Source organism: Elephantulus edwardii, unplaced genomic scaffold (assembly GCF_000299155.1).
Source record: "Elephantulus edwardii isolate Elephantulus edwardi_28Jun2011 unplaced genomic scaffold, EleEdw1.0 scaffold00108, whole genome shotgun sequence".
NCBI lineage: Eukaryota > Metazoa > Chordata > Mammalia > Macroscelidea > Macroscelididae > Elephantulus > Elephantulus edwardii.
This window is the reverse complement of record NW_006399858.1, coordinates 8,019,117-8,032,064: the sequence shown is the minus strand read 5'-3', so window position 1 is coordinate 8,032,064 and position 12,948 is coordinate 8,019,117. Positions and strand designations below refer to the sequence as shown.

At 40.9% G+C, this 12,948-nt stretch overlaps 1 protein-coding gene across 1 annotated transcript in view; it reads left to right on the top strand.

Annotated features, from left to right (window-relative positions):
* PCSK5 (proprotein convertase subtilisin/kexin type 5) overlaps nucleotides 1-12,948 on the top strand; it is a 413,061-nt gene that overhangs the window by 117,873 nt on the left and 282,240 nt on the right. Inside the window, exon 3 of the mRNA XM_006891991.1 lies at nucleotides 5,839-5,952. Coding sequence (XP_006892053.1) covers nucleotides 5,839-5,952 — 114 coding nt within the window. The remainder of the gene's footprint in view (nucleotides 1-5,838; nucleotides 5,953-12,948) is intronic.

The window sequence follows — 12,948 nt, the reverse complement described above, 5'->3', positions numbered from 1 at the left end:
GTTTTTGGATGATCTTCAGCAGAATCTTGCTTGCATGTGAAATCAATGACACTGTTCTGTAGTTTCCACACTCAGTTGGTACCTTGTAAATTATTAGAAAGCTGGTAAATTACAAATTAAGCAGATGTGGGCTCTTGTTCAGCAGTGAATATAAGGTAATTTTCCCATGCTTATCAATCAGTATGTTTTGCTTTGTAACTGAGATTTGATGAGAGAAAAAAAATTTTTGGTAGATAAGCAGAGAGCTCTGAATGTAAAAAGTAAAATTAAAAAGAGAAATGGACCTTATAATCCAGCAACCTGCCTATCTTGGGATTAATGGGAGATGGACTGAGAATGGCAACGAGCCTGTGGCTTTTGTGCTCTGGATCGCTTTTAGTTCCTGGATGTTTAGGACAAGAGAGCATTGAAATGTTAAACCATTAAGGGAAGGCAGCTTTTCTGTTTTCCTGATGTGACCATCATGCTCACACATTACAGTTGGGTCAGACTAACTCATAGGTGACCCTCCAGTGGTTTTTAGAAGCTGTACATCATGCTGGAGGAGATTTCTACAATCATAGATTGCCCTTTTCCACTCAGAGGCTGGTGGGTTCAAACCACTGACCTTTATATTGTGAGCTGGATGTTTTAACCATGATGCCACGAGGGCGTTTTGGATAGTAGTTAGAAAATTAAATAGACTCTTTCCAATCATGGAAACTTTCCCATCTAAGAGATATTTTCTCCCCTTTTCTAAAAAGTGTGGGGCTGTCTACTCATACACATAAAGCATTAAGGCAAAATACATGGTATCTGATACTAAAATAACCCCTGAGCTATTCTTGAGCAATGCAGCCCTGTGATCAGACACGGTGACTTGGAGTCCAATCTAGATGCCAAGTTGCTGTGCAACCTTCTAGCCACCAAGCCCTGTAACTATGCGTTTTTGTTTTAGAAAATTACAGAATAGATGTATTTAGCAAGGTATTCAGGCTTATTTTAGTACTTCTAGTTCACTTAGAAGATGACTCTTAACTTGATTTTCTCACGTATTCATTCCATTTTTCTATTTTTGATGTGCACATAGCAGAGGTTTTCAGTGCCTTGAAGGAACAATTCTTCATCTCTGCTCAGTGGAGACTGCCTTGTTTTCAAGGAGTCTCGTCATTGAATTCACACTGAAAAGAGATTCTACACGGTCAGTCTACACATGCTATTGTTGTGTACACAGTTTAACATTTATGGAAGCCTAGTGGGGAATCTCACCACTGCACCAGTTGGCAGTATCATGATAGATGGCAAAGAGATTGAGATTAACAGCTTCAGCTTTCTTGGCTCCACAGTCAACACTGTTGGTACCAACAGCCTGCAAATCAAAAGACAAATTGCCTTGGGAAAGCCTGCTGTCAGAGATCTCTCCAGAGAACTCAAGAGCAATGATGTCAGTCTGGAGACTAAGGTGTACAACCAGACCCTGGTCTTTGGATTTACTTGCTATGCATTAGAGAGCTAGACAGTGACTAGGGAGAATAGAAGAAGAAGCAATGCCTTTGAGTTGTGGTGTTAGAGAAGAGTATTGACTAGATTGATGGATACCATGGCCTGCTAAGAGAACAAACAGATTTTTCTTGGAGAGGGTGAAAACAGACTGCTCCTTGGAGGCATGGGCTTTGAAGCTCTGTCTGACATACTTTAGGCATGTTGCAAGGAAGGACCAGTCCTTGGAGAGGGACATCATGTTTGGAAGGATGGAGGGACAGAGCAAGAGAGGAGGACTCTGGATGAGCTGGATTGACTCAGTAACTGGGGTAATGGGGTTGGATGTGTCAGAGGTGATGAAGTTGGCTCAAGCAGGTTAAGGGCTGTAGTGAGTGGGTTGCTGTGAGTCACAGGCTACTCAATGGCACATAACAACAACAACCACAACAATCTGGGAACCCTGTTACCACAGTTTTGGGTTCAACAGAAAGGTCAGAAGACAAAAATTCTCGCCACCAATAGGCAACCTTATGATAGATGAAGAAAAGATTGAAGTTGCCAATGATTTCATCTTCCTTGGTACCAGCAATCAGGAGATCAGCAGATATTATTTAATGCATTAGGCAAGTCTTCTGTCATGGACCTTTCCAAAGTACTGAGGAGCAGTGGTGTCAGTTTCAAGACTAAGGTGTGGCAGATTCAGGGCATAGTCTTTTCAACCACTTGCTACATGTCTGAGAGCAGGACAGTGAGTATGAAAGACAGAAGAAGCTTTGACTGAGGCAGGCTCAAGGATGTCAGAGATGATGAGGATGGTGTAGGATAGGACAGGGGGAAGATCCGTGAGGGTCACTGTCAGCTGTTCTGGACTCAGTGGCACATAACAACAACAATTAGGAGCCCTGGTGGCACAGTGTTTTTCTTCTAAGAGAAAGGCCAGCGGTTTGGATTTGCCAGCCTTTCCACAGGTGTTGGATGGTGAGGCAGTCTGTTTCCATTAAGATTCATACCCCTAGCAACCTGATGAGGATCGCCAGGAGCCTTAACTGTGGTGGGCATTTTGTTTTCACTTAGCAAAGGCCACTGCTTTCTTAGAATTAGTTTGAAGAGAGTTTGCCTAAAGAGATATGCAGCTTCTTTTACCAAGCATGCAAATGTAAAATAGTCCAAATATGAGGGTAAACATGTAGACAGACAGTTGTTTCAGGACAAACTCAAGCTCATTACTATTGAAACAGAACCAACTCATAGCTGTTCCTCCGTTTCATTTTTGGCTCCATGTTTGAACAGCCTTCCATTAATCTTCCACAGTTGTAAGTCATTCCTTATGAGAGGAACCCTCTCAAAGTGCATCGAAATGAACTGCTCGGAATGCATCGCATTGGTTTAGCTTTGAGCTTCCTTTATAGAAAGCAGGATTGCAAATATAATTTGAATAATCAAAATGGTCATAAATGGTGTGATTAATTAATATGCTCATGTCATCCACAAAGATACTTGTGTTTTAGGAGATGGGGACTTTGGGGGAGGTGCTCTCGTGGCACTGTCTATTATGTGCTGCACCAGTAATGGGAAAGTTGGGGAGTCTCCTCTCATGGAGATTTACAGTCTAGGTAGCCTGAGAGGGGAGCTCACTGTGAGTTGGAATTGATTGTAGGTTTGAATTTTGAAGACTTGGGGGAAATTTCTCTGATAAAATGAATATACTTCAAGGTCAGATCCTGTTCTTACTCATCCTTACGTCTCAGCACAGTGCTTGGCAACCAGTAGGCACTAAATGTTTATCGAATGAATGAAACTCTTTTCTTAGGAAGTGTTTGAAATAAAGATATTATGATATTTTTTTCAAATGGGAAAAGTACATGCATACTTCCATGTTCTGCTTCATTTTGGGAAGGAAGGACATTAATTTTCTCTGATTTAGAAACACTAAAATGATGTTTTGTTTTGGTTTTTTTTAAATGGCATTTTTTTTCTTAAAAGTATTGATGGATATACAATGGTGTAGTGGGAGGAGAAAAGATTCAGAAAAATAATATGTAAACAATATGCTTTATGAGTGGCTTTTAAAGCTTCTCCCTATATTCCATATCTATTAATAAATAAACATTCTTTTCATAAGAAAAAAAAGATCACCATTAGTTTTACTGAGTGTTACACAACAGTTAAAAAAATATGGTACTTAGCATTTGGTGAAGTATGTGTGTATATGATGCGTGTATTTGTATACTTTGTAACCAACATCTGCTCGGTATAGATAAATTAAAACAGAAGCAAAAAGATTTTTATTTCTAGAATATTATTTTTTCATTCATTGGGTTTTGTTTTTTTTAAAGATTACTTGTGATGTAAGCCGCAATACTAATTATAAATAGATTTTACAATTATTTAGGGAGGCAGTGTCGTTCTGTTTGCTTTAGTCGTGATATAACTTGAGAGTTATTGTTTATGTGCTTCTTGTGCACCAATAGTCTTGTTAAATAGATTTCTCAATGTGAGTGCCATAGAAAGACATTAATTTGGCTTTTGACCTTTGTATTTTATTTGCTCTGTATTTTGAGCTTGTTATATTTTACCCCATGGGTCAGTACCTGCACCTTCTTTCTCCTCCAGTGATTCTTCAATCACGGAAACTAGAGAGGTTTGGAATTCTTTACTGTATGAGTGCAATTTTAGTGGTAGACGTCAAAGTTCTCCTTCTGGTTTTTATTTCTTTTTGTGGCATGTTGGATCCATTATGGCACAGAACATTTCAGAAGGTGATTGATGGTCGTGCTAGATGTCATCGACGTGATGAAACCTCATAATGCACCTGTGAGTGGCAAATCTGAACCTCTCCCGTCCTGTATCACCCTCGTGGTCTCTGGGATGCTTGGACCCATCATTACTGTGTGTGTCCAGATTGCTAAGGATCAACGTCTTCTTCTCTGATCCTCCACCTTTTCTAGCGTGATATCTTTTTCCAAGGACAGACCCCCTTCTGTCAGCAGCCTCAGCGTATGTGAGGTGAAGCTTCAGCATCCTTTTCTCTCAGGAGCTTCCTTCCTGCTCTTCCTCCAGGAAAGACTTGTTCTTTCAGCAGCTCATCGGATAGTAAGAACTCTTCTTCAACACCACAACTCAGAGACATTGATTGTTCAAAATACTGTGACTGAAGTAATCATCACTAGAAGAGATAAGCATTTTGGAATCCATTGATATACTTCATTTGGAATGGAAAAATGTTAATTTTTTTGTTACCATAATCTTTATATGTTTTAAATAATACCCCTACAGAAACATTTCCCTAATATTTGATTAAAGTGTTCAACTCAAAATTCCCAGTTACTTGTTCAACCAAAGGTTATGGCTAACGATTACAGCTTTCTGAAATGAACTTTAGAGCTGACCAGGACCTTATTGCTCAAAAAATTGAATGGTTTCTCTGATTTGGTAACAGAGAGGGAGCCCTAGATAGGCCTTTGGATTTTTTTATTCACCAAATAATGCTTTTCCTACCATACTGTATTCTAGAAAGCTATTCTCTAGGTTTGTGAACCTAGAGCCATTACGCTCAGGAATTTTAAAATTCAACGTATGATCTCAGAGCATTTTTAAATGTATACATGTATAAATGTATAAGGTACAGAGCATAAAGTATGACACACAGACCAAATCTCATCTACTGTTTTCATATGTGAAGTTTTACTGGGACAGTTTCACTCATTTACTTATCTATTGTCCATGACTCCTTCCTGCTTTTGTTACATGGTTAATTACAACAGAGATGCTATCACCTACAGTATATACAATATTCATTATCTGAGCCTTCAGGGAAGAGTAATTCTGACCCTTGATTTTGGATAAGGATGAAAAATTTATCTTAGACAGAAATGACACTAAGTTGCTACATGCCGTTGAGTTGGCATCGACTCATAGCTGACCCTACAGTAAAGTTTCAGAGCCTGTAAATCACATGAAAGGAGATTGCCCATCTCTTCCTCATGGAACAGCTGGTGGATTCAAACTGCCTGCCTTTGGATTGGCAGTGTGACTTCTTACCACTTGGTTACCAGAGCTCACTCTTAAAAAATTAACAGTACTCAAACTGTGAGTCAAATAGTACTTCTGGTAAAGATAAAATATTTGCATATTATTGAAAAATAGAAGTGATGTCTCACAAAAGGCTACCAAGCCTTCTTGCGTTAATAATAGAATAGACTTAGGTTTGTGCAGATTCTTTGAGAACTTGGACTCAGATTCAGATTTGAATTGCCAGAATAAAGCCTATGACTTAAATAGCATTGTTGAGAGGTGAGAAGTATTCCAGGCTCCCATGTATTTTGTACTAACCCTTCTGAAACTTGAACACTCACCAAATGTTGTTCTTCTTGGCAGGTGGAGTGGATCCAACAACAAGTGGTAAAAAAACGGACGAAGAGGGATTATGACCTCAGCCGTGCCCAGTCAACTTACTTCAATGATCCCAAGTGGCCAAGCATGTGGTATATGGTAAGCTCGTAAAGGGATCCTGGCTGGGGCCCAGGCCTTCTCCTGTCTGGTTGTGCAGGATGCCTCAGTGGGGCTGGGTACACACTGCAGGGCTGACACTGCAAGGGGCTTTTCCCATCCTGAGGCCCACCATTGGCTGGTTAATCACCTAAGGTGTTATGTGGATATTCTTTGGTTCAAAGACCACAGCAACTCTGAATTTCTTTTTGACGACTACAATGCAGTAGCTTTTAAAATTTGAGGCAAAAGATGGTAAGATACTAAGATACAGACACTCTTAGGCGTAACACACTGAGAGTGTCCATCTGTTATACAAATTACTCTGGTTGAAACCAATATGGTTAATACATACTGGTTTTTGGAAATCATAGAAATGATTGCTGTATGTAACAGACTCCTAACTTAAGTCCTATAATGTGTACCTTCTCACTTTAGGTAATAGTTTCTAACACCAAGTTAGGAAAAATGTAGTGGTAAAGTATTTGGCCTATAAATAGTTTATTGGTTCAAGCAAACATTTTTTTCAGTGAGGAAAGTGTGATCCATGGTTCATGTGACGTTACCTCTTTATAGAATATATTTCTGTAGGTGTCTTAGCATTTTATATTCATGATTATAGAAACATTATCGAGAGCAGTATTCTTTCAAAAATGATTTTATATCTTTTTATTGTAATAATATGTATGATCTAAAATTTGTTTAACCGCTTTTTTTTTTCTATATTTTATTAATTTTCATAAACATTTACAGAGATTTTGGGTTTCCATTCATTCATTGTTGCATGTTTAACCACTTTTAAGTGCTCAATTTGGTGGCAATAATCACACGTTCATGCTATGAGTTGTAAGCGACTCGACAGCACATAACAACAACAACAAGAACAATCACACTTTCAGTGCTGTGTGACCATCTCCACAACTTTTGAGAATTTTTTTATCATTCCAGACAGAAACTCAGTACCCATTAAGTCATAACTGCCTCTTCCTCCTTCGCCCAACCCCTGGTAGGCTTTCTCTTGATATATATTCATTTATCTCTTCTAACTATGTCACAGAGTGGAACAATACATTGTTATTTTGGCGTGTTTTCTTTAGTACAGTACTTTGCAGATTGATTTGTGTGGTGACATAGATCAGAACTTCACTGATTGTTATTGCTGAATGATGTTCGTTTATATAATCATACTACATTTTGTTTATCCCTGCAGCTGTGAGGAACACTTGGATTGGTTCTGTCTTTAGAATATTGTGAATAGCCCTGCAATGAATATTGGTGTACATGAAACTGCTTGAGTAACTTGTTTTCAATCTTTTTGGTTTTACACATAGTAGAATTCCTTGGTTGCATGGTAATTCCATATCTAACTTTTTGGAAGAAATACCAGACCGGTTTCCTTAGCTGCACTATTTTACATTCCAACAGAATGGTACATGGATTTTTTTTTCACCTTACTAACAATTGTTATTTAATGAAAGAAGGTATTTTGAATCTCTAAATTGTTTTAGATAGTATTGTCTTCCCCCCCCCCCCCCCCCCGTTGTGTACCATTGAGTCGAATTTGACTGACACAGGAGGAGATTGCCCCCTCCTGCTCCAGTAGAACATCTGGTGGATTTGAACTGTGTGCCTTCAGGATTGAAGTGCAGCTTCTTGCCACTAGGCCACCAGAGCTCCCATAGTATTGTCTTTTTAATGAGATAAGATCTATGAGATGTCTTACCATTTACTTGGGTCTTTTTTCAGTTCTTTTAGCAATGTATTACAGTTTTGGGGTTTTTTTTACAATTTTAAATGTATCATCCCTTTATTATTTTGGTTAAATTTGCTTCTTGGTATTTATTTTTTAAAATGTTATTGCAAATGTGTTTTCCCCCTACATTGTTAATGACTAGTATACAGAAACTCAACTGATCTTGACCTTGTACTCTATATCATTGTTGTTAGGTACAGTCATTTATGACTCATAATAGTACCTGAACCCAGCCCTTTATTGAACCAATCTCACTGTCTCTGACACACCTGCCCCCAATGACACAGTCACTGTGTCAGTCCATCTCATCCAGGATCTTCCTCTCCTGTGCTGTCCTTTCTCCTTTCTAAGCATAATGTCCTTCTCCAAGGACTGCTCCCTCCTGGCAACATGCCCAAAGTATGTGAGATTGTTGTTGTTGTTATGTGCCGTCGAGTCGCTTGCGACTCATAGCGACCCTATGTACAACAGCCCTAAACTCCGCTCTGTCCTGTGCCAATTGCACTGTCTCTGACACTCCCATCCCAATTATCCCAGTCACTGAATCAATCCACCTCATAGAGGGCCTTCCTCTCCTTCGCTGTCCCTCCACCCTCCCAAGCATGATATCCTTCTCCAGGGACCGCTTCAAAATATTTTCTTTCAAGGAGCATTCTGGTTTTACCTTCTCAAGGACAAACCTGTTTTTTGCAGGTGTAGTTTACTCTCTACTACTATTAGTTTTTGTATTCCCTCTCCTTCTTTTCTGAATGTTTCCTAAGAAAAATAATGAATTCATAGCAATTTCTGTACTTCCCTCATGCATTCCTGATTCTTCCTTTAATTCCTTCTCCTTGGTTGCCCTTCCTGACTTTTCTCCACCTATTCCAGTTAGAATTCTCCTACCCTTCAAACCCACATCCAAGACTGATTGCGCTAGAAAGTTCTCTCCATGGGTCTTACCTTTCCCTTCTGCTTTCTCGGGCCCACTTTCCCTCTTGCTCATGATATCTACCACTTACTTTTTGTGTTGTGGTTATTATTGCCATATTTTAACCTCCTCTATTAGAGTGGAGACCACTTAAAGACACAGTGTTCATCTTGATTCCTCTCTACATCCCCAGATGATCCAGTGCCTTAAAAAAATCGCACTTACTTGGCAGTGGGTGCATTTGGCCAGCATCTGACCCACTTTTCCTTTTTGCGGTTTCATGAGACGTGGAAGGTTGCAAATATGCTTTAGACTAAAAAAAATTTTACACACAACTCTCACATGTAAGCACCAAAAAAGAGTCATAAAGATGCTAACATAGGAAGCTAGAACTCTAAATGGTATCTGTTTAAGAATCACCTGAGGAGATCGTAAGACCCAGGACAGCTATTAGCTCTAAGAACAAGGAAAGGTAAAGTACAGAGAAGAAATTAGAGAGCAGGTGAGCAGGAGGTACAAGCTGACAACATGTTAGGAATTAGTGGGCTAAAGAGAGAGAATGGAAGCCAGGCCCTGCTCATCTGTTTCTGAGGCAAAGGAGAGTGAGCCCATCCTTCCCTTACAGACAAGAGCCACGTCAGTGTGTGCACAGGTCCTCATGCAGACTTCGCGTGTGCTTCACCTTCTTCCTCTCCACCCCGCAGCAGGACAGGCAGGCCTTGAAGAGAAACCAAGAGTGAAGGCTTTTAGTCCCTTGACCAAGCTGATGAATGAAGGCTGGTGTCTGTGTACCAAGATTGATCCATTGAGAAGAGCCACTGCTATTCATTTGAACTTCTTTCTGAATGAGGAAGCTTTGAGGGAAAGGTGACTTAAAGTTTCAGCTTGACTATTTTAAATGCTAGGGTTTTCTTTTTCTTTCTTTTTTTAAAAAGAAGGAGTTCTGGTGGCTGAGTGGTAAGGAGTTGCAATGCCAGCCCAAAGACACACAGTTCAAATCTGCCAGTTACTCCATGGGAGAAAGATGGAAGTCTTCTCCCATGCAATTTACTGCCTCCAAAACCCCACCGGAGGGTCAGCTATGGGTCATTTCTGACTCAGTGGTACACAACAACAATGGACTGGTGATAATAATACAAATAACTAACATTTACTGAATACTTTCTTTGTGCCAAGAAATATGCTAAGTGCTTTTTGAATACTTTTTGATGTAAATGCTGCTCTTTGGAGGCAAGGATTCTGAAGCTTCGTGTGACCTACTTTGGACATGTTGCAAGGAGGGACCATTCCTTGGAGAAGGACGTCATGCTTGGGAGTGTGGAGAGACAGCGCAGGAGAGGAAGAACCTCTCCTGATGAGATGGATTGATTCAGTGACTGGGGTTATGGGGGTATAGGTGTCTCAGAGAAAATAATATTGACACAGGGTAGAGCAAGGTTTAGGGCTGTTGTGCATAGGGTCTCTGAGTTTCAGGTGACTTGACAGTACATAACAACAACAATGCTAAGAAAAGTGTGTGCTCATGTTGGTCCCATTGTAAAAGTGTGGAATATGAGACTCATCAAGTGTCAGTAACTTGCCTGAGAATCAGTATAGTAGAAAAGAGGTGACCACCCAGGACAGTTGTTTCCAGAGTCCATAGAATTAAGATGACATCTGTCTCCACCCTTTATTGTATGAGGTCCCAGGATGGCGAAAATAATGACATGCTTGACTGCTAACTAAGAAAAGATGAGAGGTTTGAGGCTATTGGGAGGCACCTTGGGAGAAAGGCCTGGTGATCTGCTTCTGAGAAGGAGTCTGTGAAAAAGATGAGATATTTGAGGCTATTGGGAGGCACCTTGGGACAAAGGCCTGGTGATCTTCTGTGAAGGAGTCTGAAAACTGGAGAACAGCTCTGCTCTGACTCGTGTGTATTGATTGACATGAGGTTGACATGACTTGTTCTATCTTGAGGAAAACACTGCTTGTCCTCTCCATGGACTAATTGAGCAGTAAGAATTGAGTAAACGACAAAGAAGAATGGTAGGATGAGCAAAGAGCTCAGGGACAAAGAGCTCCAGAGATTTCTATGGATTTGAACCACCAGAGTAATGCCATCTTTGAGTTTGCCTCGCAACTCCCTGTGGACTAGAGCGCCAGATTTTCCTTGGATAAACTTAAGTGAGATGTCCAGGAATTCCAGGACATCCCAGAGGATTTAGGCTTAGGAATGGGAACAGAACAACCCCCCTCCCCCCCCCCCCAGAAGAGCCTCATGGTGGAGGTGGATAATGAACTTTTCCCAGCATGGTTTAGCATAGAAACATCCTTGAGCCTAAGGCTTAGAGAACGTCCTGGTTGTTGAAGAGAAGTTGAGGTGCTCCTCCTGCAACACAGCAACTCTATCGCAAAGCTTCCTCACCTAGGCTTCACTTCCTTAAGACACTTCTAGTTCCTGCTTTTTACTATGATAAAACCAGTAGTTAGAAGCATAATGCTCTCTGGGATGTCTAAGAGTTGTTGCAGCAAATTGATGCCCCCCAAGGAAGGTATCTTTTTGGTTTGTGAGCTCTGGCCTAGCTCTGTGTGGCTGAGGTCTGAGCCAGAGAGAGGCATCTGGGTGGTAGGAGGTATCAGAATTGAAGTAGGAAAGAAAGCAGGATTGCTTTAATCTCTCCTTTATGAGAATCTGCGTTATGTTGATTCCCATCACCAGAGTTATCTCTGATGCCTTTAGCGCAGTGCCTGAGACACAGAAAATTCTCCGTAAATCAGGATTGCTAGTCTTCTTTTCCATTTAACGATAATGCATGTCATCTCCTTTTTATCTGCTGTTTAAATAGCTAATCTTCAAAGAAGGGTAGGATTGTGTGTCAGCAGGCGTTCTTCAGAACTCTCCTCAGGAGCATGTCAGTGACCCTACTCAGGCAAGGTGCTGATTTCTTCTCCCTCCTCCTTTGGGGGATCCGTGGGTCCTGCTGCGGTGTTTTGGAGGGCTGCTGGCGAGCCTCCTTGGATCCTGCCTCTAGCTCATTAGCCTGGGCCCTGGCCTGTCATTCTACATTTATCACAGGAGAACGGAGATTAAAGAATGGCATGAAGTGTGCCTGACTGTCTCTTTTAATTAGTTTAAAAGCTTTGCCCATGTTGCTCCTCCCCTTGGAAACTAGTGTGCTAAACCGTTATGTTGAGCCTTGAGGCTTGGGAAATGCTCATTTACAAGAGTTTGTTATGAAGATAATGGCTGTGTAATTACTCCTCAGGCTTGACATACTGTGCTCTGGGCTCTCGGAGGTGGAAGACCCATGTCCTAGGCATAGAAATCGCTTGGCATTGTGTTGACAAACTTCTCCTGTGTCTCTTCTTTATCAGAAAGAGTAACTGAGGGTTTAGTAAAATGTGATTGCTGCTTCTTAGGAAGATCCATAAAGTGTGTGTGTGTGAGGGGGCAGATATAAAAATCCAGGAAAGCATGTAGGTCTAGTGACTTCTCCATACAAGTTTCTCCACACAATGTTGCCTGAGGGTAGTCACTATTCTTTGGGCATTGGGCCATAGCTTTTAGAATCTTTTAAGTAGCATTTAAAACAAAACAAAGCTTGTGCCCCCCACCAACAGTGTGATAATGGTCCTGGCACTGATATTTCCCTATAAAGACTGGGAATAGGGCACCACTGTATTCAGCTCCTCCCAGAAGCCAGAAACCCTGTATGTTGCTCAGGGTCTGACTGATTGATATGGCAGCCTCTCAGTAAATGTCAGCTGAATAAATGGAGGGACAGACTGCAAACGGAGTAGAGAAAAACCATTGTTCACATTTATTGAATACTTAGTATATGTCAGATATTTTGTCACACTTTTACATGTGTTATTTATGTAATCTTGCTAATGTCCTAGCATGGAGCTTTTGGGGGTGTAATACTTAGAGAGTTGCACTGCAAACCCCAGCGTGGCTCCTCTCTGGAGGTTCTTATCTATTAGCGGCTCCTTGGAGGAAAGGTGGGAAATCTCCCTTGTTTGATTTAAAGACTTGGAAAACCCACTGGAGGGTCAGCTAGCTATGAGTCTGTTCTGCCTCACAGGCAATAAATTAAGTAATGTCCTTATGAGCTAGGGACTATTGTTATTATTATTTTATAAGTGAGAAAATGAAATCATAGAAGTTGGCCTAAGATCACACAGTTTACTAAGTGCAAACCTGATATTGAAACTCATTCACTGTGTCCCGAGGCCCAAGGTTGTAAGTATTGTGTCTGTGGTTTCAAGTACGGGGCACTGGAATCCTTTGAAAGAGTTCTTAAAGCATGGGTTTCTGCCCAGCCCTCTCTACCCCTCACCATTTCTAAGGCATGGG